We start from the raw sequence: 26,774 nt of genomic DNA, 5'->3' as shown, positions 1-26,774 counted from the left end.
GCCATGCTGTCATCCCTGTGACTCCTTCGGGTGCTGTTGGCCGAAGTGTTGGGGCTTCCTGAGATGGTTGGCTGGACAATGGGTTGCCGAGGGGCTGTTCCCAATGCAGAAATCCTCGCCCCACATCCAGTGCTGAGCCTCCATGGGATACCCTTTTTCCTCTCTTTGGTGGCATTACTGGCAGAATGACCCCTTGCTCTCTGGCGCTGCTCAGAAACCAGATGAAGGGGAATATGATGAGGATGAGGAAGGCTTTAGGGGGGTTCAGAGAGAAAATCCTGCACTGGCATTTTGATTATCCGTCTTGTCTGCTGTGCTAGAGTCAAGCTATTATTTAATTCTGTGTTTTCTGCTGACACCTACTGGCCCTTAGCAGAAGGTTATTGCCTTCCTGCCTAAAAGGCTTTCACAACCTCGGAAGTTGTTATTATTTATAACTACCTGATGGGATGATGTCACTGTTAGAACCAGTCTTTAATCTCCAACTATAGGTAATTGATTGTATCTCTCCCAGCACCCTTCCCATCCCCTTCTTGTTATTACCAGTTACAGTTCATCCATGAGCTTGCTGTCCTAAAATGCAAAGCTGCGGCACAATCCGGTGGAGCGCGTGGTGCAGTGTAAACTGCTCCATGACTCAGACAGTTGAAATCTGGGGGAAATCCTGGAAACTTGAGGGTCTTGATGTCCTAATTTAAGGAAATTTGAGTTGGAAATAAGTAGTTCCACTGCAGTTGGTGTTACTACACTGGTATATAGCTGCAGATTTTCCAGAGAGATCAAAATGAGGGTTCTGCTCCTGAAATGATGCCATTCACATCCACAAGTGGTGAGCCACATGCTGAAATCCCTACTCATTCTTTATCTGGGGCATTCCTAAAGTGCCCTGCAGATTAGGGACGTGGAAATAATCCATTACTTACAGAAATAATAGTTCTCTCACCACTAATCCAAAATGAATGACGTTACAGCCAATTAACTTTGTGCATCTGGGAGACAGAGCCCTTCGCCATGTTGGTGTTACTGGTGTAGCTCGAGAAGATGAGAAAAGAAGGATTTTTATCCCCGGCTGAAAAGTGTATGGGATTTCTGAGGAATTTGGGCTTGTTGAGGGTCTCGGCAGAAATGGTGAGGGCATTTTCCTGGGGCTGGGGCTGTAGCTGTGCGAGGGCCAGTCAGCCTCGTGCCCCAGAGCCTCACGTACACTGTGAGAATTAGCATTAAATAAGGAATTAACATTTATATGTTGTTCTAAGCAACATTACGTGTACAACCTTACTTCCCTGGAACAGGTCCTCCAGGAAGCCCAAGATAAAAGGTTATGTTCTGACAGAAGGGAGAGCAACTCAAAAGGTAAATATGAGTTTTGTGAGTTACATGTAGGGTTCAAAAAAGCATTTTAGGAAATGCCCAAGACCCTGTGAGAGAGCAGGATGCGATGCAGAACAGATGTGGAGAGGGCGGAGGGGACAAATGAGGGACCGGGAGGACAAGGAAGGGCTCATCTCCCCTCTCCTCCCCTTTCCTACTGAATTGCCAAACACTGATTTTGAGAAGATGGGAGATGAGGGGGACCACAAGCCATGGGCTTTCTTACCCTTCCAATGTGATGGGAGAGACCACTATGCTGTGTCTTGGTTGCAAGAACCCTTTTTAGATAAGGAGCAACAACAGAGGGTCCAGACTTTACAGAAAAGGAGTTACTCCACCTAAATTTGATGACTTTTGAGGCCTTCCTAGTTGGAAGGGGGGGTCGTATCCACTCTGTCCCTCTGTCAATGACAGAACAGGCAAATTGTCTATATATTAAGGCAATTTTAAGCAACGAGACAAAGATTGGTTAGATGACATTAATTTAGCCCTCCACTTCTTAACGCGTCACCAGGGTGTTCACACGTGTGTTATTCACAGCGTGATACCACATCCTCTTCAGACAGGGCAGAGGGTACGTCCCACCCTGCCCACGTTAGTGTGCCAGGGCCCTGAGCGCGCTAATTGGGACTAATGGGGGGTTCCCACCCACACACCCTCCACCCCTTGGTGTGGGAGCTGCATTTAAGCTGAGGCCATTTGGTTTTTTGGTCCTTGTTTGAGTTGCGGTGGGTGCACGTCGGACTTGGGCTTGTGGCTCTTGACATCCTGGCTGTGGACCTGCTGCATGACTGTGGACTTATCTGAGGACCTGGACTGAGGCTGTCCCTGGTCAGTGCCACCAGACCTGCTCTGCTCCTCTCTGTTTGGGTCCCGTGGGGCCGTGCTGCTTGTGGTGAGCTCTTCACTCCCACATTGCCTTGCTGTCACCTTTGGCTTCTGGCTTGCTGGGTTGTGCACCCCTGCTCTTGCAGCTCCCTAATTTTCTCAGGTGTTTTGGGCCCTGAGCACTACAGAGGATGACTTTCAGCCTGTGCAGGACTTCATCCGTAGGTTACCCTCCGGTTTAAGGCTGATCTCCAAGCTCTGTAGGACCTTATGGACCTACATAGGACCTTATAGGCCTACAAACCCTGTAGGACCTATGGGAGGTCACAGTGCTGCTGGATTCTGTAGCCCCTACAGTGGGGATTAGGAGTGAGTACAAAGATTAAACGCAGCTCCTTAAATGCAATGGGTGGAGGCCCCAGATGAGGTTGGTCAGGGCACTCAGAGCTTGTTGGTGTACTTAAGACCTTGACATCATGTTTGGCGGGATCTCCTGGCAGCCTTTAAGTCCATGCAGGGTGTAGCATGAGTAATGAGGCAAGCTGTAATTTTGCCCTGAGCTAAGTCCCTTCTTCCTGTTTTCAAAGAGCATGTCCACCGGAGGTGGTGTGGACAGTCTGTCGGTTCTTTATGAAACGTCAAAGGCTGTAAGCTACAGGTGGGATTTGACTTCCACCAGAATTACTGTAGCTCTAGAAGCAGGAAATTCTCGTGATAGTTCCTGTCTCTCACGATAAAGTCGCGTTATCTGATTTACGTTGAGGGGAGATCCGCTTGTTTCCCAAGAACTGGGTTAGGTTAAATGTCAGAGACCTGGAGACTCGCAGGAATGTACCTTATCTCCTTGTAGAGCATATGTTCTCCACAGTATGGCCCCAAGTTACAACAGTCGCAGGATGACTAATTCCTCTGTGTCAAAACAGGCAGAATCCCTGCCTGAGGCTGCCCTTGTTCCCAAAAACATGAGACTTGGCCGTACAAAAGTCTGGCTTGGACTCTGCTGTGAACCCATGACGAGAAGCCACTGCCCTGGCTGTGGAGGGGTATGGTGGGAGTGGAGATTGGGGCAGTCTCCTCGGGGAGTTGCTGACAGATGTTGAGAGCGGTACAGGTGAGATCTTCTGGTGATTGTCAGAGAATTCTGAGACTGACTGCAGAGTAGCTGAACCATTTCCCTCTGTCCTGTGTTGGTTCCCAGGAACCCCACCTGCAGGGTCAGCACCTGGCTCTTCCTCGGTAACATTTCATAGAATCACAAAATGGTTTGGGTTGGAAGGGGACCTTAAAGATCATCTTGTTCCACGCCCCCTGCCACGGGCAGGGACACCTCCCACCAGAGCAGATTGCTCCAAGCCCCCTCCAACCGTCCCTTGAACCCCTCCAGGGATGGGGCAGCTGCAGCTTCTCTGGGCAACCTGGGCCAGGCTCTCACCACCCTCACACCAAAGAAGTTCTTCCCCAGATCTCAGCTCAATCTCCCCTCTTTCAGTTTAAAACCATTCCCCTCCTCCTATGGCTCCCCTCCCTGATCCAGAGTCCCTCCCCAGCTTTCCTGGAGCCCCTTTAGGGACTGGAAGGGGCTCTAAGGTCTCCCCGGAGCCTTCTCTTCTCCAGGCCGAACCCCCCCAACTCTCTCAGCCTGTCCTCACAGCAGAGGGGCTCCAGCCCTCCCAGCATCTCCGTGGCCTCCTCTGGCCCCGCTCCAACAGGTCTCTGTCCTTCCTGTGCTGAGGACTCCAAAGCTGGACACAGTGCTCCAGGTGGGGTAATGGGACAAATGAAAAGCTTATCCAGCTCTGCCTGTCATTCTGGGAAAACCGCAGCTGCGTGTTCCCACAACCAAAGGAGAGCCAGATGGTTCCCAAAGCTTAGCCAGGAGAGCGCCCGTCGCCATTACTCCTTCAGTGTAGATAATGACACCTCAGATATCTGGGCACCTAGGGAAGGTGATGAACGAGAGGGAGGCTATTCCAGCACTTCTTCAAACCCGTGTCACCTTTTCCTGAGAAGGATACTTCCTTAGCAGAGGATTCCTAGGAGAAGGGTTTACCTGCACAACTGAGCTCTGAAGGTCTTGTCCACCCAAGGCTTTTTTCTCCTCCTGCTCTACAACTTGCTTTCATGTGGATCTTGCTGCAGCCTTGCTTTGTTTGAAGCACCGGCTGGCTGGATCTGTGTGAAACCATCCCAACTGAAGATCAGAGGGATGCTAGTAATTTCAATAAATAAGATATTTAAACTATCTGGCTTATATCTAGAAGTGTGTAACATATATAAGAGGGATTTTCTAGCATGGCCTTGGCCTAGTCTATCAGAGAGAACTTGTTGCATAGCAGGCAGGACCCAGAGCATGCATGCTATCCCCGGAGTGATTATTTCACCCAATTATTTCAATTATTTCTTCAAAATAATCACTCAGATTGAGTATTTCTGCCGGAGTGAGATCTTTCTGCTGGCTGCCTCTTTGTAACAAGGAGCGGGCTACTAAAAATCTATCGGAGGAAAACCCGTGACCGAGAGTCAACTGGTAGAGCTCCTCACCCCCAGTGAGAGCTGGGACGACGTTCGGTCTGACTCTGTTTTCCTCTACCTAGAAAAATGTGTAAAAGGACACCAAGGAGCTTTGTGGACAAAGCTTAGAAAACAGCTCCTCCCTTACGGGTTTGAAGGTGTCAGCGGAAAATATTTTTTTGGAGGTGAAGTTGGCCTCCTATCTCTTGGTTGCCTTGAAAGCTCTGATAAATGTGAGAACTTCGTCACATGGGTTCCAGATACGCTTTATCTGAAAAAAAAAAAAGGGTTTCTTACCACGTCCTGTATAAATTCGCCTTTGCCAGGCTGAACTGAACTTCGTGTCAACCATGAAGCTGATTTTGATCTTCAGTGCCCTCATCGGGGCTTCCTTGTGCCTGGAAACCTTTGTTAGGTGAGTTATGCTTTTGGGGAAGACCTTTAATTTAAGGCTGTGTTTTCCAGTTGTTGTTTTTCACGATCTTAACTTCACAAAATGGCCTTGGGGTGCAATTCTTTGCTTCTTATGGCTGACTTGTCTTGCTCTTTGGTACTGCGGTATTTGAAGGACCCCCTCTCTTTAGTTTCATTTGGGTTTTCCAAGGAGAAGGGGCTATCTGAAGAGCTGAGCTCCTCAATTTATGTTCACCCAAGGCTTTGTTTTGGCTCTGACTGTACCTAGGGAGCAGCCTCGAGCCTTGATCTGGAGCTGAACCTCGCTGCAGAGCTCGAGTGTTCAGCTTGACAGATCTGGCCCCAGCACAAAGCAGAGCAAAAAGACCAAGAACCTGGCTTCAGATCGGAAAGGTCACTAGTTTCCCTTTGCTTTTGAAGTTTCTTACTTCTCTGTAAATGCTTAATCTTCTTCAGAGCCTTTCTAAGCAATTTGAGTTCTTATTTCTAACCGTTATCTGTATGTTGCATTGCAAAATTATCTCCTGGCGTATTTCCTCAGTCTGCCTGACTGTGTAAGAAGATGATAGACAGAACAGAAGATGATAAAAAACATGATAGAAACTTCCTGAGATGTAGTAACTGAGCACTAGATTCTACTGAGTAAGTCTGTATATGAAGACGTAAAGGATTAAGAATAAGAAATTATATACATAATTTACTAAAACTCTAGGATTTGTAAAGCCAGGAGAAGCTATTTTGAGCATTTAATCTGGGCTCTGGCATAACATAGGCTGGATTCTTGGGAATTGATTCCTCGGTCACATCCAGTAGCTGTGGTTAACGAGCCTCATCTCTTCACAGAAGAATCCAATCCAGAAATAAAGCTGGTGGTGGTGGATAATCCAATACTAAGTTATTAGTGTGGTAAAGTGCCTTCAGTGTTGATTTAACTTGGTCTATCGAAAGAATCTATACCTTAATTGGCCAGACTGAGGAACCTGGTGTTAATGAGTGTCCCTTCTCAGCCGCTGAGGCCACGGTAGTAAATAAGCACACAGATAACTGGGCTCCCACGCTGAGTCCCTTGTTTACCCTCTCTTAAGACGTGTTTTCCAATTCTGCAGTTACTCACCTCGATTCGCTCTGAGTCATCTCCCTTTTTCAGCGCTGCTTGCAGCGGGTGCCAGAAGAGCAGCTGGGCCAGCTCAGGATATGGAATTCTGTGGACTTTTTTCCCGTCTCCCACAGTAGCCAAAGGCAGATGCCTCGGGAAGAGAATGCAAACAAACACACCAAATATTTTAACCACCAAATGCCATTTGCAAATGTAGCATTAACGCTGGGCTCACTTGCAGTAATCCCCAGGCTCTACAGCTAAGGAGCACGTCTGTACTTTTGGCTACAGCATTGATCCTGGCCTGTACTTCCAGTTGCTAATTCATTACGGCTTCCCGAATTCCTTCAGAATCCTCCCTGTTTCTCCAGAATAGGATCAGGCTGCCCAGGGAAGTGGCGGAGTCACCATCCCTGGAGGTATTTAAAAGCCGGGCAGTCGCGGTGCTGAGGGACATGGTTTAGTGGTGGATTTTGTCAGTGTTAGGTTGATGGTTGGACTCGATGATCTTAAAGGTCCCTTCCAGCTAGATGGTTCTACGATTCTATGATCTTCTGTCCCCCAGCTGTAGCATACACTTGTTGTTCGTAGATCCTTTTGTCATTTCATAAAAGCCGTTGGTGAAAGGGACCTCCAGAAATCTTTAGTCCTCCCTCCTGCTCAGAGCAGGGCATGGAGCTGTTTCCCCTTATCATCGTCTGCCCCTACTAGAAGAGTTTGTCATTTTTTTTATGACTCCCCTTCAAGTTGTCGTAGCCTGTAATTAGATCAGCCTGGACAAGCCTGGGTTCATCAGCCTCTCCTCATGGTACTGTTTGCTTGTACCTATTTTACCAGGCAGCCTGGAACATTGTGTTTTCATAGAATCATAGAATCATAGAATCGTCCAGGTTGGAAGAGACCCTTGGGATCATCGAGTCCAACCATCTACCCTACACTACAAAGTTCTCCCCTATGCCATATCCCTCAACACCACATCTAAACGTCTCTTAATTTTGCTGCTGGAGCTACAGTAGCCTCTGGAAAAGTGCAAATATTACCACAGCTTTGCAAAAGTGGGATTTTAAGACAAGAATCAAAACACACCGTGACATGATATGCTTGATGTTTCCCTGTAAACTGGAGAGTATACACATTATTACACCATGTAGTCTCCGTTCATGGAAGATCCCAAATCTGTTTTCTCTGAAATATTAAGACTATATAAACACCTTGGTAGACTGCAAGGACTTTCTTCTTTCCCTCCCTCCCATAAAATACTATTTATGGGTAACACCACCTCTTAGCTTCAACCAGCAGCACATCCCACGATGATGACAGGAGGGAAATAAAGAAGTCCTCTACCCACCCTCATTTCAGAGACCAAGGAGCCCAGCTCCTTGTTTGTGTTTATGTTGCTCAGAAGAGTAAAACAACTTTTACTGCGACACTCGGGTCCAAGCAGACGCCGTTTGAATTTTTGCCTACAGAAGATTCTACGAAAACAGGCATGGTATCAGGGAATTTGGACAAATTAATCATACTTAAAGAGTAATCAGAACTTTCCACTGGTTGAATGCAGCTTTCTCTGAATTTGTCTTTGGTGGATTTGTACGGAAAAGCAGACTCAGAAATATTGTGCAATCCCTCTCCATTAATTATGCAACTGGAAAACAAGCCCGTTCCCTGTGAACTGTTCTTCCCTATATCATATCCCCCAACGCCACATCTAAACGGCTCTTAAACACATCCAGGGATGTGTTTGCTTGTACCTATTTTACCAGGCAGCCTGGAACATTGTGTTTTAGTGATCTACAAACCACGTAGAGACCGTACACTGAGATCACTAGTGCAGTCTAAGTTAATCACTGAGGTTACCCGTGGAGTGAGGTACTTCCAGACGGTGATTCATTCCAGCTGGAATGGTGCAGGCGACCTTCTGATGGTATCAGCTTCCGACAACACAGGGAAGTTTGTCCAAACTGAAGAAAGGTGAAATTAATCCCATATTTAGCGTTTGGTTTGCTTTTTTATATAGTGCTCCCGAAACATTTGATCATTTGCAAACTCAGCCAGAGGTTGTTTTTTTCAAGTTGTTGACAAAAAATAACTAATAGGTGCAAGAGTGATCCCTGTAAGCAATTAAAACCCCAGACACTTGATGTCTTGTCATAAAAATTACCGTTTAAGTAGTTACTAATCTAGTACACGTGTAGGGGGCTGGCCCTGCAGGTTGTTGGTTGAACTCTTGGGTGACACTAAGTCAACTGCATTAAAGAAGTCCGTATCGGCTGGTAGCACGCAAATAACTACCCAGCAAATTAATAATAACAAGCGAGTTCCAGACCCCCTTTTTGAGGCTGTTTCTGAAAACTTACTGATTTATTTCAGGGACCAGGTTCTCCGAATCAAGACAAGAAATGAGGAGGAGGTTAAGCAGTTGCAGCTTTTGGAATCGCTGGAACACCTTGAGGTATGTTATTACCACAGAGGCGTTTTTTAATGTTTCAGGCTGGGGTAGGACTTACCAGGGCAGGACTTTACATCATGTTTGGAAGGTTCTTACCTTACTGTGGCAGCTGCCATAAATAAATTTACTGTCTCGATATTTGGTGTTTGATCTGCAAGTCCTAGTACCAGCTTGGTATTCAGGAGTGCCTGCATTTATACATTCTTCCTACTGGGTTTACAATCATATTTGAATTGATCTGCTCTTAATCTTAGTATCAAAAAGCTTGTTTTTAAAGTAGAGATACTAATGTTTTTATACTTATCTATGTTGTGGGAGGAATTTATTAGTTTGAGTCTACACTGTATAGAAACAGGAAAACACAGTATAAAATTCTAGGTTATTACTGTTCTTATTGCCTTTGGTGAGAATTTTTATTATTGCTTTCTTTAAAAATATTGATTTAAATAGTGTAGAAACTAGAATTTAGAAAAGCCCCACCAAAGGAGAAATAAAAACAATGGGTTTCATATTAGCTATAACTGTGATATGGAGATTTTTTGGTAACTATTTCTAGTAAAAGGGAAAATAGTAAAATCATCATAGAAGACTAAAATTCCATCTTGCTTATATGACTGAAGCTCTGAAGTCAGTGAAAATGCTGACTTTAGCCTCCTGCAGATCTTTTTTTATCATTAACGGATACAAGGTTGTGGTGAGGCCAAGCTAAAGAATGGAGCGTGCTCTAAGCATGATGGGGAGCCGTTCAATTTGGGAGAAACCAGCGTTTCTAAAGCTTTAGAAGAGCTGTTTGCAGAATGCTTTCCCCAAACCAAATCCATTTTCCTTTCTCTTTTCAGCTTGATTTCTGGATAAATCCCTCCACTGCCACCCTCCCTGTGGATGTGCGAATCCCTGCTAACAATGTCCAAGCAGTCAAAGCCTTCCTGGAGTCCCAGGGGATTGAGTACTCCATCCTGATCGAAGACCTGCAGGTAGGCACATGATTAGCTTTTAAATCCTGTGGAAAACAAACAGTGGTTCCCAATCATTCATTAATTCACGGACTCTTCTATACTCTGCTTTCCATGGGGTCCTCCCCTTATTTTTGTAGTCTGTGGATTAATTTCTCGAAGACAATCTGTGGGTCACTGCTGCTACCTGGAACCATGTAGAATAGTGACATCAATAAACTCATGGGCTCCATGGGGCTCTTCTTCTAACCTCTGAGGAATTTTGTGTGGTCTTTTGGCCTCAGACATTTGGAAATCAGAACACTCTAGTTACTTATAATTCAGAAAACTGTGTTAAGAGCAGCTTTGGATCATAATCCGAAAGAACTGTACCCCACTGTGTGAGTTAACTCACCCCTTTGGGCACTAATCTGACATTTCTTCATGAGCAGTTACCCCAAAATGACACTAAAATAACATTAACACTAAAAATGTGCCTTTTTTCTCCCCCCCCCCCAAGCTTTTCAGTGCTATTCTTGTTCATCTTAACAAGCATTTAAAAATTAATACTGACAATTTAAACACTGGTTCTCACGTCCAGTTTCTCACACCCACTTCACTAGGGATACATTCAGCAGAAACATCCCTTTGCTCCTGGGGCTGGGGCTGGAGCCAACGAGTGACGCCATGATGTTGTTATTATTAATTAAGCAGGTGTTTTTTCTCAACATTTGAATGGCTTCTTTTAGGCTGTTCTCGATAAAGAAAAGCAAGAGATGGCCTACAGTCAACAGAGGGAGCGCAGCAGCAACAGCTTCAACTATGGAACTTACCACACTCTGGATGACGTGAGTACCTCAGCTTTGGGAGAAGAGGATTCTTTTTTCCTGCTGTCTTCAATTAAACATCCTATATTAGGGTGTAAAGTGTCTTTCCAGCTTCTTTTGGCGTGTGGCTTTGTTTTTAAATGGATTAATTTTGTGGTCAGCGCCATGAGCCAGTGCTTTCCCTGATGGAGTGTTGGAACAGAGAAGTGTTGATCGTAGTTTTTCATAAACTCTTCTGCAGAGTTCTATTAAAACCCTTCCTTCTGACAGTCAAAAGAGATTGAGAAATAAATTAATCTCAAAATAGGGAAATACAGGAAGCTGATAGCCATCAAGCAGAGCAGAGTGTAAGGTATTTTTTTAAGAACCAGAAGTTGTTAAAGAGGGTTTTGAACTTATTCCTGAAATAAGTAGATCTTGACAGTATAGCAGTGCTGCTTTCTACTTTGTTAGGAAGAGCATTGACCACACGGACGTAGGGTGAGATGGGGCTTTGGAGAGGTCGTAGTACTGAAGCCAAAAGGAGAAAAAAGTAGATTTCATGGGGTCCTACAATTGTTCTGGGCAGTGCTATACATAAATCTAATGTAAATGCCATCATATCTTTTCATTTCAGATTTATGCAGAACTTGATCATCTTGCATCCGAGTACAGCAGCTTTGTCAGCAAGCACCAGATCGGGGAATCCTATGAAAAGCGGCCTTTGTATGTGCTGAAGGTACATATATCTGACATATAGCACAGAACGTGTGCATACGTATGTGTATACACATTATAGATACAGCACAATCCAGTCCAAAGCATCCCCAGTCTATACGGGATGGGCTTTTGTCTAAAAGGTGTCAGTGAGAGTTTTAAAACTTTCTGGTTTGTTTTGACAGTTCAGCACCGGAGGAAGCAACCGTCCCGCGATCTGGCTGGATGCCGGGATCCATTCCCGAGAGTGGGTTACTCAAGCCAGCGCCATATGGATAGCTAAAAAGGTTATCTCAGCAGTGATGGATTTTGGTTTTAATTTATTTTGGGAATGCCTCTGACTGTTTAAAAGTGTACCACACCTGTATGTGTTGAGCCAGCTCTGCTCGCTCTCCTTCACCCCTTTTAAAACACAACCGACTCCAAAGAGATTATGGCAGCTGCTTAGACAAAGAATTGAAAAATGCTGTGTATTGTTAGAGCAGCTGGGAGAAGGTTAGGTAGACAAAACGTAGTAGCTCAGGTGAAATTGTTGAGGACTGCATGGTTGATAGTTGTACAAATGGAGAGAATGGGTGGAGAGCAGCCCTGAGAAGGACTTAGGGGTGTTGGGTGATGAGAAGCTCAACACGAGCCGGCAACATGTGATGGCAGCCCAGAAAGCACCCCCGCACCCTGGGCTGCATCCCCAGCAGCGTGGCCAGCAGAGCCGGGGTGGAGGGGGGCATTCTGCCTGGAATGGCGTGTCCAGCTTTGGAGTCCCCAACATAAGAAGGACACGGATCTGTTGGAGCGGGGCCAGAGGAGGCCAGGGAGATGCTGGGAGGGCTGGAGCCCCTCTGCTGTGAGGACAGGCTGAGAGAGTTGGGGGGGTTCAGCCTGGAGAAGAGAAGGCTCCAGGAGGCCTTAGCGCCCCTTCCAGTCCCTAAAGGGGGGGGCTCCAGGAAAGCTGGGGAGGGACTCTGGATCAGGGAGGGGAGTCATAGGATGAGGGGGAAGGGTTTGACACTGAAAGAGGGGAGATTGAGCCGAGATGTGGGGAAGAACTTCTTTGCTGTGAGGGTGGTGAGAGCCTGGCCCAGGTTGCCCAGAGAAGCTGTGGCTGCCCCATCCCTGGAGGGGTTCAAGGCCAGGTTGGAGGGGGCTTTGAGCAACCTGGTCTGGTGGGAGGTGTCCCTGCCCATGGCAGGGGGTTGGAACAAGATGATCTTTAACGTCTCTTCCAACTCAAACAATTCTATGATTCTATGAAATAACCAAGAACTTTTTGAAGATGAGTTTGCTGCTTTGGTCTGCAGACACAGAAGAACACCGTGTTGTTGGATACCTTCCACAAAAGGGAAAAAGCTTCCAGCTTGATCTAAACAAGCATTTAAATTCTGCTGAAAATGATTAAGCCACCAGAGAAGGGCAGCACCGTTGTGTTTTCCCAGCCTGGCTAATCCGTCTCAATCTTAGTGCCAGCCTTGGCCCGTTCTTGGGGACAGGCAGGAGAAAATTTTTGGGCCCTTTTCCATAAACTTCCTGTCCTCAGAGTAAAATAGTAGAAGGTTCATTGCTGTCTGCAAGCTCCAAGTCTGACGAGGAACAGTTATGGCCGTCAAATAATGGTTCTTGTTCGCCTGCCCCGAAAGCCAAACTTGCCTCTGCACGTAGCTGGTAGAACCTACACGGGAAAGAAATATGTCAATAATCACAACGTACCGTATTGTCTCTGCTTAGATTGCCTCAGACTATGGGAACGATCCTTCCGTCACCTCTCTGCTGAACAAAATGGACATTTTCCTGCTGACCGTCTCCAACCCTGATGGATACGTGTTCACTCACACCACGGTGAGTAAGCAGGCTGCGTGTCTAAGCTGATTTAGGAAGCTGTCGTGCTCTTGCAAGTGAATAATAAACGCGAGGGACGTAGGCTCTGAAAAGTCCATTTCTTCACGCTGTAAAAAGGAGTTACAAAAGAGCTGGGCAGCCAAAGATACTAATTACTTGTTGAACCCGTCTTAACCCTCCGTAAATTCACCAGCCCTTCCATTTTTGTCCATTGGCCCATCTTGGCATCAGCCCATGAAAAATAATCTTAGGATTGTGCCTGGGATGGCTTCCTGGTGAACAGCAGCTATTTCTGGGTGGCGGTTTTAATGCAAAGACCCAGATTTGCTCTGTTTTGAAGCCGTCGTGTTTCTTTGCTTTAGAACCGCATGTGGCGGAAGACCCGCTCCAGGAACGCCGGCAGCTTTTGTGTTGGAGTTGATCCAAACAGGAACTGGGATGCCGGTTTTGGAGGTAGGAATAAAGTTTCTGGATTCTGGCTGTCACTAAGAAGAAAAATTCCCGGATCCTGTTACACGGGACAAGCAAGTGCCTTAATATAAGGCATCCAGAAAGAAAATGGTCCAATGGGATGGAAGCTGTGTTTTATAAAGATAATTTGGCATTGATTAATTGCCAGTGAGCACAGGATGAAGGTGGCAATCTGTATCATCGAGAAGTATGTCCCTTGATTCATGCTCCATGGCTGCGGTTTGAGCATTTGTCAGTATTTAAGGCCTTGCCCTTGGCTGAAGGCCTGTTCTTGGGAAAACCCGGCTTTGTGCTGGTTTGCTTTGACCTTTCACGAATGCCAGTTCTTACAGGTTTGCCTTTGTTCCCCCGTTTGCACCTGACAGGTCCTGGAGCCAGTAGCAATCCCTGCTCTGACTCTTACCGTGGGCCCAGTGCCAACTCCGAGGTGGAAGTCAGATCTGTGGTCAACTTTATTAAGAATCACGGAAACATCCAGGCCTTCCTCACCCTCCACAGTTACTCTCAGCTCCTGATGTATCCCTACGGCTATAAATGCACTCAACCGGCCGACTACGCCGAGCTGGTGAGATGACATGACTTGGTTTTAGCTTCCTCTCTTCTGTCCAGCTGCCTTTCTCTCCTCGAGTATTTACCGTGAGATACCAGGATAAAAACGAGAGGCTGAACTCTGCCGTCCGTAACAGTAACCGTCCGGGACAACGACCCAAAACCCGGCGCAATGCCTTTTAAAAGAGGAATCTTGGTCATATGCGAACACGTGCCATCCCCACCCCTTCTCAGCCCTCTCTGCTCATCCGCGTTTCCTTCTTTCTGCTTTAAAGACAGCATCGCAGCTGTGACAATATCTTTGAGGAGATACGGCTCTCGCAATCATCATTCAAATGGAAAAGACCCCTTGGAGGTCTCCACTCTGACCCTCTGCTGAAAGCTGGCAGGCTTTGGAGTCACAGCCAATTCCAAGGTTGCCTTGGGTTGCTTAGGGCCTTGCCCAGCTGTCTTTGGATTGTTTTGATATTTCTAAAGACAAATTCCACAGCTTATTCAAGCCCGTCCCAAAGTTTCCCCATCGCCGTTGGGGATTTTCTTCTTTCCTAAGTGCAATTTTCCTAAATGCAATTTTCCCAAATGCAATTTTCCCCCGTGGCAATTCGTTTGCTGCCGCCCATCCTTTTGCCCTGCTCCAAGAAGAGCCTGGCGCTGTTTTCTCCGCAAAGTTGAAGCCAGCACAAAGCTGACCACTGAGTCCTGGGAGATCTCATAGGTTCATAGGTTCATAGATTCATAGATTGGTCCAGGCCGGAAGGGACCTCCAAAGGTCATCTAGTCCGACCTCCCCGCAGTCAGCAGGGACACCCCCAACTAGACCAGGTTGCCCAGGGCCTCGTTGAGCTTCACCTTGCATATCTCAAGGGAAGGGGCCTCAACCACCTCCCTGGGCAACCTGTTCCAGTGTTCCACCACCCTCATAGTAAAGAACTTTTTCCTAATATCCAATCTAAATCTCCCCTTCTCCAACTTAAAGCCATTGCCCCTCGTCCTGTCACTGCAGGCCTTTGTAAACAGACCCTCCCCAGCCTTCCTGTAGGCCCCCCTCAGGTACTGGAAGGCCGCTATGAGGTCTCCCCGGAGCCTCCTTTTCTCCAAGCTGAACAACCCCAGCTCCCTCAGTCTGTCCTCATAGGAGAGGTGCTCCAGCCCCCTGATCATTTTGGTGGCCCTCCTCTGGACCCGCTCCATCAGGTCCATGTCCTTTCTATATGGAGGGCTCCAGACCTGCACACAGTACTCCAGGGGAGGTCTCACCAGAGCAGAGCAAAGTGGCAGAATCACCTCTCTGGATCTGCTGGCAACACTTCTTTTGATGCAGCCCAGGATGCGATTGGCCTTCTGGGCTGCGAGAGCACATTGCCTGCTCATGTCCAGCTTCTCCTCCATCAGCACCCCCAATCTCCTACAGCCTTGGGGTTTTCTGGTATCTCTTGAAGCTTCTCTTGGCGAGACAGTTGGTGAGATGAAACCTTGGATGATCAGATACAGAACCTGCTACAATTTCATTCACCCCCAATGTCACCTCCCAAAAATACTGTGGAAGTTGTGGGTGCTGTCACTAGAATAAGTGATTAAGAAATTGATTGATTTGGCCCCAGTTTATTGGGGGGATGTGAAAGATTGGAGATTTTGTGAAAAATTGTGGAGATTTCCCTGAGTGTGGTTCAGGCTGGTGAAATCTTAATGTTTAATCTCATTAATTGTGGCTACTTTCTGACTCGTCATTCATTTCCTCTTCTCCAGGATGCTTTGGGAAGAGCTGCTGCCAGTTCCATCCGGTCCCTGTACGGCACCACCTTTACGGTGGGGAGCATCTGCTCTACAATTTGTGAGTATTTTGCTTATCTGAGCTTTTACGGGCTGTCCCAGGGCAACAGTCTCTGTCCACCCCCTCAAGGTTTCTCCCTCTTGGCGATAGTGATGCTTCTGCAGAGTGACACCACCTCCGTCAAACATCAGAACTGAGCGACAGCATAAAAACCTAATACTTTTCACAGAATCACAGAATGATACGGTGTTGGAAGGGACCTCTGGAGATCATCTAGTCCAACCCCCTGCCAGAGCAGGGTCACCCAGAGCAGGTCACACGGGAATGTGTCCAGACGGGTTTTGAATGTCTCCAGAGAAGACATTCTCCAGACAGTCTCCAGACTCCACCACCTCTCTGGGCAGCCTCTTCCAGGGCTCTGACACCCTCACAGGAAAGAAGTTCCTCCTCATGTTGAGATGGTACTTCTTATGTTCAAGTTTGTGCCTGTTTCCTCTTGTCCTGTCCCTGGGCACCACTGAAAAAAGACTGGCCCCATCCTCCTGACACCCACCCTTGAAGTATTTATAGACGTTGATGAGATCCCCCTTCAGTCTTCTCTTCTCCAGACTAAAATGACTCAAGTCCCTCAGCCTTTCCCCATCAGAGAGATGCTCCAGGCCCCTCATCATTTTGATAGCCCTTTGCTGTGCCCTCTCCAGCAGTTCCCTGTCCTTCTGGAACCGGGGAGGCCAGAACTGGACCCAGTCCCTCACAAATACACAAAGTAGGAGGGTGGAACTCAAACCAACCCTCTCTTCACCCCTCCGGCTCTTCTCCCTTTCTCTTTCAGACCAAGCCAGTGGAGGCAGCATCGACTGGAGCTACGATTATGGCATCAAATACTCTTTTGCCTTTGAGCTGCGTGACACCGGTCGCTACGGCTTCGTCCTGCCAGCCAGCCAAATTATCCCCACCGCGGAGGAGACCTGGCTGGGCCTGAAAAAAATCATGGAGCACGTGCGAGACAATTCCTACTAAAAGCCGGGGTGGGATTTTATGAGGGTGAGCAGCGAGCTCGTAAATCCTCTTCCCTCGGTGTTGCTTGTGACATCCCTAACGATGTGGCACCTGGCTGAATAAAAACCCCGTGCACGTTCCTCCTACGGCAACACGTGTCTGCCTGTGACAAAAGCTTTTAGGGCTTGTCTTCTTCACTGCAACTCCGTGCGCGTGGGAGACCCCTTTAGAAGATTTCTTTTAGGACACGGTTGTGGTCCACCTCGATGAGACGCAGGAGGAGCAGTGACAAGAGGAGGATGGAAGGTGTGGTGGGAAAGGAGGAGATGCTCGTCCCCAAGGTGCATACTGTCCTGCCTGGTGCCCTCTGTGGCTCCGTCACTGTTAGTAAATCCAAAATATGTTTGCTCCGAGCAACGTGAGCCCTTAGCGGTGCGTTGGAACCTCTGCAAACCTCCCTGTCCTCACAGCAGCCCCCTCCTCACAACCAGCCCTGTCCCCCCGGCAGAAACTGGCTCCCAAGGGAATGAGGGTGTGGGATATTTAAAATATTTCTGAAATTTGTGGATTGAAAGCAGTGTGAGCTCTTCAGAGCTGCCGAAGCACTTGAATGATCATCTAGATCATCTAGAAAGTTAATTGCTCTGCTACTGGGGTGCAACTACAGCTGGGGGGATTACCTGAGCCGGCTTTATTGTCTGCTCCAGTAGCGTCCAGTGGCTGTTTTGGAGGGGACAGGGAAGAATTTAGGGCCACGGAGATGCTGGGAGGGCTGGAGCCCCTCTGCTGGGAGGACAGGCTGAGAGAGTTGGGGGGGTTCAGCCTGGAGAAGAGAAGGCTCCAGGGAGACCTTGGAGCCCCTTCCAGTCCCTAAAGGGGCTCCAGGAAAGCTGGGGAGGGACTCTGGATGAGGGAGGGGAGCCCTAGGAGGAGGGGGAAGGGTTTGACACTGAAAGAGGGGAGATTGAGCTGAGATGTGGGGAAGAACTTCTTTGGTGTGAGGGTGGTGAGAGCCTGGCCCAGGTTGCCCAGAGAAGCTGTGGCTGCCCCATCCCTGGAGGGGTTCAAGGCCAGGTTGGAGGGGGCTTTGAGCAACCTGCTCTGGTGGGAGGTGTCCCTGGTTGGAACTGGATGGTCTTTAAGGTCCCTTCCAACCCGACCCATTCTATGATTCTATGAACTTGGGTTTTTTTTGTGCAAAACAACTCCGTGTTGCTGCTCTTGTGAACTTGGGGGCTGCAGCAGCGCTGGCTTCTGGGGGCAGAACGGGCTCGTGCAGGGGGCCCTGATGTTAAAGCAGCGTAATCCAGGCTGTGAGACTAATTAAAGGAATTTAATTTCCTTTATCGAGCCTCAGGACGCCGCCAGGCCACTGATCGCTGGTGGGAACGGGGGGGGTCTCCTGGCTTAATGTTCCCATATATTTGTCCTGCCCCTTTTTCCCCCTCCTAGATTTGCCCAGTGGGCACAGTTGGGGGGTGGAGGTGGGAGAATGCCCACTTTCACCCAGCATGGCCAGTCGGCCGGTCCTTCAGGTAGCCCACCTCCTTCCTTCTGTTGTTCAACCTGCTAATTTCTTGGGGATTAGGAGCAAACGGCTCAGGGCCATCCGAGGGATGGGAGATTAGCAATCCCTGCTGCTGTTGCGGGTGATTATCGAGTCTAACAGGTTTATCTCCCTGTCCTGTGACACTCCCCCCCCCCGCCCCGGGCCAGCAGCTGGCTAGTTACTCACCACCCCCCCGCCGTGGGTTGGCAGGAGATGGAGGACCCGGGTGAAATGTCAGTTCAGACCCAAAGGACACACGGCTCTTGGCAGGGGAAAGGGAGGTGAAGGTGCAGCTGAGGCATCGGGAAGCACCACGTGGGGTTGGTTTTGGGTGAAGAGCAGCACTACTGAGGAGAAGGATCTGGGAGTCCTGGGGGATAGCAAACTATCCATGAGCCAGCAACGTGCCCTTGTTGGCCCCAAGAGGGCCAGTGGGATCCTGGGCTGCATAGGGAAGAGTGCGGCCAGTAGGTAGAGGGAGGTCATTCTCCCCCTCTGCTCTGCACTGGTGAGGCCACAACTGGAATACTGCGTCCAGTTCTGGGCTCCCCAGTTCAAGAGAGACAGGGAACTACTGGAGAGAGTCCAGCGTAGGGCAACAAAGATGATTGAGGGATTGGAGCATCTCCCTTATGAGGAAAGGCTGAGAGAGCTGGGACTCTTTAGCCTGGAGAAGAGAAGGCTGAGGGGAGACCTTATCTATGTTTACAAGTACCTAGAGGGTGGGTTGAAGGAGGATGGAGCCGGACTCTTTTCAGTGGTTCCCAGCGACAGGACGAGGGGCAACGGGCACAAGCTGGAACATGGGAAGTTCCATTCAAATATGAGGAAAAACTTCTTCCCGGTGAGGGTGCCAGAGCCCTGGAACAGGCTGCCCAGGGAGGGTGTGGAGTCCCCTTCTCTGGAGATCTTCAAGCCCCGCCTGGGTGCAGCCCTGAGTGATGTGCTCTGGGCAACCCTGCTTTGGCAGGGGAGTTGGACTAGATGATCTCTAGAGGTCCCTTCCAACTCTGACAATTCCGTGATTCCATTTTGGAAAGCAAACCCAAGCACCGGGCAGCTGGCGCTCCCTGCCTGTGTCCCCGTCCCCTCTGCTCATGGCCACAGCTGGTGGCACCTGCTTCCCAAACTGACCCAACCCTTCCAGAATCCCATCCTCTAGCCAACAATAAAAACATCCCTGGTAAAACCCTGCTGATGGGAAGGGCCCTGGACACACAGTTGGCTCTTGGACACGGCCAATCTTTCTGCCACCAGAGCAGGGACCTTGTGGCAGGCGGTGGGCAGGAGCTGCAGAGCTGAGGAGCCTCAGCTGGGGTTGTAGACCTGTGGCCTCACCCTGGCTCTGAACCTCATTCCAACCATCCAGGTCTTGAGACCACCTGGCCCCTCTTCTTCTAAGTGCGTTGCTTGATGACAAGTACATCCAGTTTTTGGACCCCTGGCACCAAAGAGACCTGAAGCAAGACCGATGGAGGACACCACGATGTGTCCCATGATGGGATGCTGAGGGAGATGGGCTGGTTTGGCCTGGAGATGAGACAGCTTTGGGGTGGGGTGATGTAATGGGGACCCTCCCATCCCCATGAAGAGGTTATTGAGAAACCAGAGCCAAGTTCTTCACCATAAAGAGACACGGCGGCACCAGCTGAAAACAAGAGACAGCCGCGCTGGACATGGGGAGATGCTTTTTCACCAGGAGGACAGTCCAGCAGTGGGACACATCACCCAGAGGAGCTGCACAGGGACTCCCAAGACCCAACACGGAGGGACCTGGTCTGCCCCCAGAACTGACCTTGCTTTGTCCAGGAGGTTGGATACAGACCTCCTGTGATCCTCCTCAACTACCCCATGATCCTGCCTCGATGAGGACCTCCACCCTGGCTCCACCACCCAGGAGCAGCTCACCCAACGTCACCGGTTCCGCATTATGAAGCCGTAACGGAGCCCCGACCGCGGCACCTTCCCTGCCCCGCACCCTGCTGTGGGCGCAACCAGAGAGACGACCTGGTTTTAGTGAGGGGGGACAAAAAAAAAAACCCCAAACAACCACAGATAGAAGATTTCTGCTTAAATAGTGACGGGAGATGGTGTTTGCCAACCTGGGAACCCGGCCCGGGAACCCGGAGCATCCTTGACGAGCGCAGGTGGGAGCTCGGGGACATCGTAGATAAGGGCGCAACAAAGACGCTGCTGTAACCTGGGGAACAAAGACGCTGCTATAACCCACGGAACAAAGGGACCACTATGAGGAACTGACCTCCTGAGACGGCAGAAATCAGCAAGGGCTGCTCCAGGAGCTGCTGTCCCGCACCCACCCCTGTCCCTACACTAAAGACATAAAAAAATAACTCCCTTTCTACCCAAAACCGAGCCCCTCTTTCTCTCTCTCTCTCTTTCTCTGAGCGTTACCCTCAGGTGAACGTACGTCCCCGTGCGGCCCCTCGGATCCTCGCCTGGCTCCGGCCTCCGTGACACCCATCCTCTTCGAAACGGGACTTCATCCATCATCAACTGGCCCCTCTCCTGGCAGCGGTTTGGTGAGCGGCACCGGTAATAATTTGAACGATATAATTTGAATTTTAAAGATAGATAGACAGGTGTGCATAGAAGTCATTAATCATAAACATATATTTTTATACATACTTACTTTCCTGCTGGCACTTTTGTAGCAGCTTGTAACATGCGCTTGTTTACTAATCATCATTATACTTTCCTAAGATTAACCCGTAATAAAGGACATTGATGGAAACAACGCGCCGTGTCCTTGTGTACCACGGGGTCCTACGACCCCACCGTCCCCACGCCCGGGGGGGTTGGGTGGTGACTGTGACCGTTGACACCTCCTCGCACCGAAGCCGGGTGCGCGGGCGCGCGTCCTGCTGGAAGACGTTGTTAGATCCTCCCTAATTTGGCTGCTCTTCTATCGCCTTCGCCAAATCAAGCAAACATTTGGGCTCCCGGGAGCCGTTTCCTGGCTTAATCTCTTTGTCGCTGCCGGCTCCGCAGGGACAGCAGATGTGGCCTTGGTGAGAAGGTCCAGGAGTGCCCCCCCCAAGAACATTATATAGGGGGGCTGTAGATGCCCTCGGAGGAGGGGAGCGCTGAGGCTCCTCTGCATCCACTCGCCATGAAGATCCTCCTGGTCTTTGCCGCCCTCGTGGCAGCCGCCGGCACCGAGCAGCTCTTCGTGGGGTGAGTCCTGCTGAAAGCAGGGGGCCATGGGGCACCCTGGGTGGGGACGGGGATCGGGGTAAGAGATGCCCGGCCCCATCTTGCCCTGTTTTGGGTTCAATGAGAAGGGTGACATCCCTAAGGAGGGAAATCTGGCAGCTTTTGCCGCGTGGACAAACCAGGAAAGATGTGGTTTCACCCCGGCTTTGGAAGGAGGTTTTGAGCACCCCCCTGGCTGCTGTGGAGGGTGGAAATTAGGGGATGCTGAATCCTGGGAGCATCATCCTAAGCTTTTCCAAGGGAAGGACTGAACTGAGAGGGGGAAACTTTGCTGCTGGGGAAGGAGAGTACTTCCTTCTCTGCTGGGGACTGCACCCATCCCCAGGGCAGCCCAGCCGGGCTGGAGCAGAGGCTCTGTTAGGAAATGTCTATAGTAGATATTTCCTAACATTTTTGGGAGCTCTCGTGATCAAAGGAAGGATGGAGACCACCATGGGCTCTCCGGCACTTGCTCTTTTTCCCATCACGGCTGTTCTGAACCTGCATTTTCCATTCTTGACCCCAAACCTCCAACAACTGATGCCCTTTCCAACCCACCGAGCCGGTGTGGACCTTTCACAGCCTCCACCCAGCCCGTGATGGGGGCCACGTCAGCGCTGGAGGCTCAGCTCCTTCCCCTCCCTGCCTCGTCCTGTGATCCCTCCCGCATGCCCTGATGGCTCTGCCTCCCTGCAGGGACCAGGTCCTCCGCATCACGGCCAGCGACGAGAAGCAGATCGCCCTGCTCAGGGTGCTGGGCGAGGGGGCAGAGCTGCAGGTGAGCTGTGACGGGGGGCCCTGAGCATCCCCCAGCGTAAAACGGAGACCCCGTCGACATCCAGGGCTTCCTCCTCTTTTTGACCTCGCATCCAATTTTCCTTCCCATTTTGGATACGTGTAATTTATAACGATGTAAATACCATATTTATCTTGGGGCACCTTGAGCCCTCCTGTTTCAGAAGAAGCAGAAACCCCCCGGCCACTGCAGCATCCTTGTTCCCAGGCTGAATATTCAGGTTGAAAATGTCATTGCAATATTTTTTTTTGGCTTGAATTACGATGTAACTCTGCTCCCGCCGCGTTTTCCCTGGTGGCTTCGGTGGGGGGTGAATCCCAGCGAACAACTTAAGCGGTGGGAGCAGCAGGAGAGAGGTGGGTGGTGGAGAACAGCTTCTGCGCTGCAAAGCTGACGTAGGGAGATACCTCTCTCAAATTAAAGAGCGAAAACAAGAACACAGTGACCCTGGTGTCTCTTCGTGTCTGCTCAAACCACAAGGATTCACCGTTCAAAGGGACATTTGCAGCCAACAGGCAACTTGGGCTGAAAGATGTTTCCGTAGAAGATCCATTGAGTGAGGCAAAGGGATTCTGACCCATCCTGGTGCCCATGTGTGTCCCAAAACTCATCCAAAGACCTTTTTAAATCCTTCAGTGGAAACTCTTATGAGACCCTTTTGGTGCCAGGGAGCTGAATGGATGAGCACAGCTGTGGGATGGGGCTGAGCTCTCTCCTCTCCTCCACACCAGGTTGACTTTTGGCGTGACCCCACCAGCCCTGGCCACCCGGCCGACCTCCGGGCGCCCTTCCCCAGCCTCCAAGCAGTCAAGATCTTCCTGGAGTCCCACAATATTTCCTACAGCGTCATGATTGAGGATGTGCAGGTAAGGGCTGCTGCATGAGCTCCCAAGGCTTGGTCCCAACAGAAGGCCCAAAAAGTTGGAAACCATGAGATGGAAGAAAAACCCAATCCCCAGTTCCTTCCAGCCTGTTGGTGTTTGGTTGGGTTTTTTTTCTCCTCCTAAACAGGAATTGCTGGATGAGGAAAAGAAAAACATGATGAAGTCCAGGAGGACAGAGAGAAGCACCAGCACCTTCGATTTTGCCTCCTACCACACGATAGAGGAGGTACTTTGCTCTTCAGAGCATTCGCTTTGTCTTGCTGGGGGTGACGCTCAGCTCGTGCCATGGTTGCATCCATGTGGTGAAGTTCATGGTGGCAGTGAGACCCCTCCCAGGACACATCTCTCCTCCTTGGGTGGAGGTTTTAGCTGAGCTGGGAGACCAGGCACCCCTCCACATGCAGCATGGCCTCTCCTGACATCTCCTCACCTTGCTGGAAGACATCTTCAACTTCATTTTGGGGGTCAAACCCTGTGCTTGGAGCCCAGTGGGTGGCTGATGGAGGCTGTGATGGTATTGGGGCATCTCAGAGCTTTTTTCCCCACATCGTTCATTCTGCTTTTGCAAAAGCCTTTGCGATGTGTACCTCCCTGCTTGCACAGAGGTCCCAAGCACCTGGTCTTCTCCAGGGAAGCTCTGCATGATGCACCTGGTGCTGGATACCCTAAAAACCAAAAGGAAAGCCAGAGTGAGCCTCATGACCCAGCAACTCCTTTCAGATCTACGACTGGATGGACATGTTGGTGGAAGATCATCCCAGCCTCGTTAGCAAGATCCAGATTGGGCAGAGCTACGAGAAGAGATCCCTGTACGTGCTGAAGGTGGGTACCAGGGGTACCCTCACCTTGTCCAGCCCTGGGAGGGCACGGGGCTGAATCTCTCCCCTCTCTCTACAGTTCAGCACCGGGGGATCGAATCGGCCGGCCATCTGGCTGGACACCGGCATCCACTCACGGGAATGGATCACCCAAGCCACCGGTGTCTGGACGGCCAACAAGGTAACCACGTACCCTGGGACCCCAATTCTTACCCCCGCCCCCCCCAGCCCTTCTTTAACACAGAATCACAGAATGATATAGGGTTGGAAGGGACCTCTGGAGATCATCTAGTCCAACCCCCTGCCAAAGCAGGTCCACCTACAGCAGGTCCCACAGGAACATGTCCAGGTGGGTTTTGAACATCTCCAGAGAAGGAGACTCCACCACCTCTCTGGGCAGCCTGTTCCAGGGCTCTGCCACCCTCACAGGAAAGAAGTTCCTCCTCATGTTTAGATGGAACTTCCTGTGTTCAAGTTTGTGCCCGTTATCTCTTGTCCTGTCACTGGGCACCACTGAAAAAAGACTGGCCCCATCCTCCTGACACCCACCCTTTAAGTATTTAGAGGCGTTGATCAGATCCCCCCTCCGTCTGCTCTTCTCCAGACTAAACAGACCCAAGTCCCTCACCTTTCCTCATAAGAGAGATGTTCTAGTCCCATCATCATCTTTGTAGCCCTCTGCTGTACCCTCTCCAGCAGTTCCCTGTCCTTCTGGAACTGGGGAGCTCAGAACTGGACCCAGTGCTCCAGCTGTGGCCTCGCCAGGGCAGAGTAGAGGGGGAGGATGACCTCCCTGTGGTGCAGCTCGGTCACATCCCTCATCCCCGCGGGGCACCGAGGCACCTCCCACTCCCCTCTCCACATAGATTGTTAAGGAGTATGGCCAGGACCCCTCTGTCACCGCCATCCTGGACAGCATGGACATCTTCTTCGAGATCATCACCAACCCTGATGGCTTTGTCTTCACCCACAACTCTGTGAGTGTGGGGACACTGCAGGGGAACACGCTTGGCAAAAACTGTGGCTGGCCATGTTTTTTGTGTAGGGAGGTGGTTTCCACCCATCCCTGGAGATGCTTGGGCAGGAGGGCATCATCTGTCCCCCAGGGCTGGGGGATTGTGACAATCTTGCCCCCATCTGCTCCTAGAACCGCCTGTGGCGCAAGACAAGGTCCATCAACGCCGGCTCCCCCTGCGTCGGTGTTGACCCCAACCGAAACTGGGACGCGGGCTTTGGAGGTGAGAGCTGGGCCGCTGGGTCCCCATGGCAAGCATCGCTCATGCCTCAAGCATGAAGCTTCTTGCTAGAGGGGAGAAACCTAGGGGATAAAGACCTTTCCCCAGGGCAGTCTCCCTGCATGGTGCCGCCTCCACCATGTCCCAGGATCTGGCTCCAGCAGTGACCCCTGCTCCGAGACCTACCGTGGCCCCCACGCCCACTCCGAGAGTGAAGTGAAAGCCATCGTGGACTTCATCCGTGGCCATGGGAATGTGAAATCGGTCATCTCTATCCATAGCTACTCTCAGATGCTGCTTTTCCCCTATGGCTACAAGAGAGTTCCTGCAGCCCACCACCAGGAACTGGTGAGATGGCCCCAAAACGTAGACATGGGGCTGCAACCTCCAGCCCTGCTGGAAGAGTCAGGTTGGATCATTCCAGGACCCTCCTTTCTCTTCTCGTTAGGTGGAATCTGCACATTGAAACCCATCACCTGGTTCTCAGAGAGAGGGTGATTGCAAGATGTCTGTCAAAAATTAGGGGGGGGTTATTGGAGGGGTATCTAGACCACTCTGCCCCAGGTTTTCTGCTGCCCCAAGGTTTTGGTCCACCAGGTCTCACCACTTTTGGGCTCTCCCTTGCAGAATGAGTTGGCTAAAAAGGCGGTGAGCGACTTGGCTGCCATGTACGGGACAAAATACACGTATGGCAGCATCGCGGACACCATCTGTGAGTGTCCCTTCTCCTTCCTCCGGCGTCGTGTCCACCATGAACACTCAGCGTTGGGGTCATATCTTCCCTCCTGTCCCCGCAGACTTGGCAGACGGCACCACCGTCGACTGGGCCTACGACAACGGGGTGAAATATTCCTTCACCTTCGAGCTGAGGGACACGGGACGTTACGGCTTCCTCCTGCCCAGCACCCAGATCATCCCCACCGCTACCGAGACCTGGCCAGCGCTGCTGGACATCATGGTCCACGTCCTGGAGCACCCATACTGAGGCTGGTGACTGCCACGGCATTCCCTCATCTCAATAAATAATCCTGGAAACTGTTTATGGTTTAAAGCTGGCACCTTTCTTTTTTGTTAGACTTCAAAAAAAACGGTGAAAGAGGATTCCCAGCCCTGCAGGTGTCTAATTCCCCCCTCGTGGCTTTGGCCCTACAAGTCCCCATCCCTTGGGGCCAACAGCCCTGAAGAACTTGGGAAGGGATGAGTGTCTTTTTGGGCAACCAAACCCAAATTTGTGGTTTTTTTGGGCAGCGTTGCTCAATTGTCCCTTCCCCAGGGGCTGGGAGGGGGGACTCTGGGCACCCCCAGGTCCATCGCTGGGTGCAAAGTGCTTTCCGGTATTTGCTGTTCTGTGTTTTTTTCCACCTGGGGTGACCTTCACCTGCTCTGACTTCTGTCCTGTGCCAAACTTTAAACCAATTTCATCACCACCACCCCAAAAGTGGCCATGGTTTAGGTCCCCAGCTTGCTGAGCCCCACCCCCCCCATCCCAAAATCCACATCTTGCACTTTCTTGACCCAATTTTGCCCTTTTC

At 50.2% G+C, this 26,774-nt stretch overlaps 2 protein-coding genes across 4 annotated transcripts; both read left to right on the top strand.

The window, feature by feature from the left end:
• Positions 1–286: 286 nt before the first annotated feature.
• On the top strand, positions 287–16,897 carry LOC141475549 (carboxypeptidase A2-like). 3 transcript variants are annotated; one of them, XM_074163996.1, is made up of 13 exons: positions 287–321; positions 1,293–1,353; positions 5,037–5,125; positions 8,591–8,672; positions 9,509–9,643; positions 10,351–10,449; positions 11,045–11,146; positions 11,310–11,411; positions 12,847–12,957; positions 13,320–13,410; positions 13,794–13,993; positions 15,724–15,808; positions 16,581–16,897. In XM_074163996.1, the coding sequence occupies exons 3-13, from the start codon at positions 5,061–5,063 to the stop codon at positions 16,766–16,768; spliced, it is 1,260 nt and encodes a 419-aa protein (XP_074020097.1). In that variant the 5' UTR covers positions 287–321; positions 1,293–1,353; positions 5,037–5,060; the 3' UTR covers positions 16,769–16,897. The 3 variants fall into 3 exon arrangements, with proteins under 3 accessions (XP_074020097.1, XP_074020089.1, XP_074020081.1); XM_074163988.1 differs by lacking the exons at positions 287–321; positions 1,293–1,353 and adding an exon at positions 2,137–2,266; XM_074163980.1 differs by lacking the exons at positions 287–321; positions 1,293–1,353; positions 10,351–10,449 and having other exon boundaries at positions 5,061–5,125; positions 16,581–16,768.
• Positions 16,898–21,405: 4,508 nt separating this feature from the next.
• On the top strand, positions 21,406–26,227 carry LOC141475355 (carboxypeptidase A1-like). The gene is made up of 11 exons (XM_074163701.1): positions 21,406–21,491; positions 22,206–22,287; positions 23,037–23,171; positions 23,317–23,415; positions 23,910–24,011; positions 24,087–24,188; positions 24,874–24,984; positions 25,155–25,245; positions 25,391–25,590; positions 25,870–25,954; positions 26,040–26,227. Exons 1-11 carry the CDS (start codon positions 21,427–21,429, stop codon positions 26,225–26,227), a joined length of 1,260 nt encoding a protein of 419 aa, XP_074019802.1. The 5' UTR covers positions 21,406–21,426.
• The last annotated feature ends 547 nt before the right edge of the window (positions 26,228–26,774 follow it).

Source organism: Numenius arquata, chromosome 2 (assembly GCF_964106895.1).
Source record: "Numenius arquata chromosome 2, bNumArq3.hap1.1, whole genome shotgun sequence".
Taxonomy (NCBI): Eukaryota; Metazoa; Chordata; class Aves; order Charadriiformes; family Scolopacidae; genus Numenius; species Numenius arquata.
The sequence above is the reverse complement of the archived record's forward strand: the minus strand, read 5'-3'. Positions and strand labels throughout refer to the sequence as shown.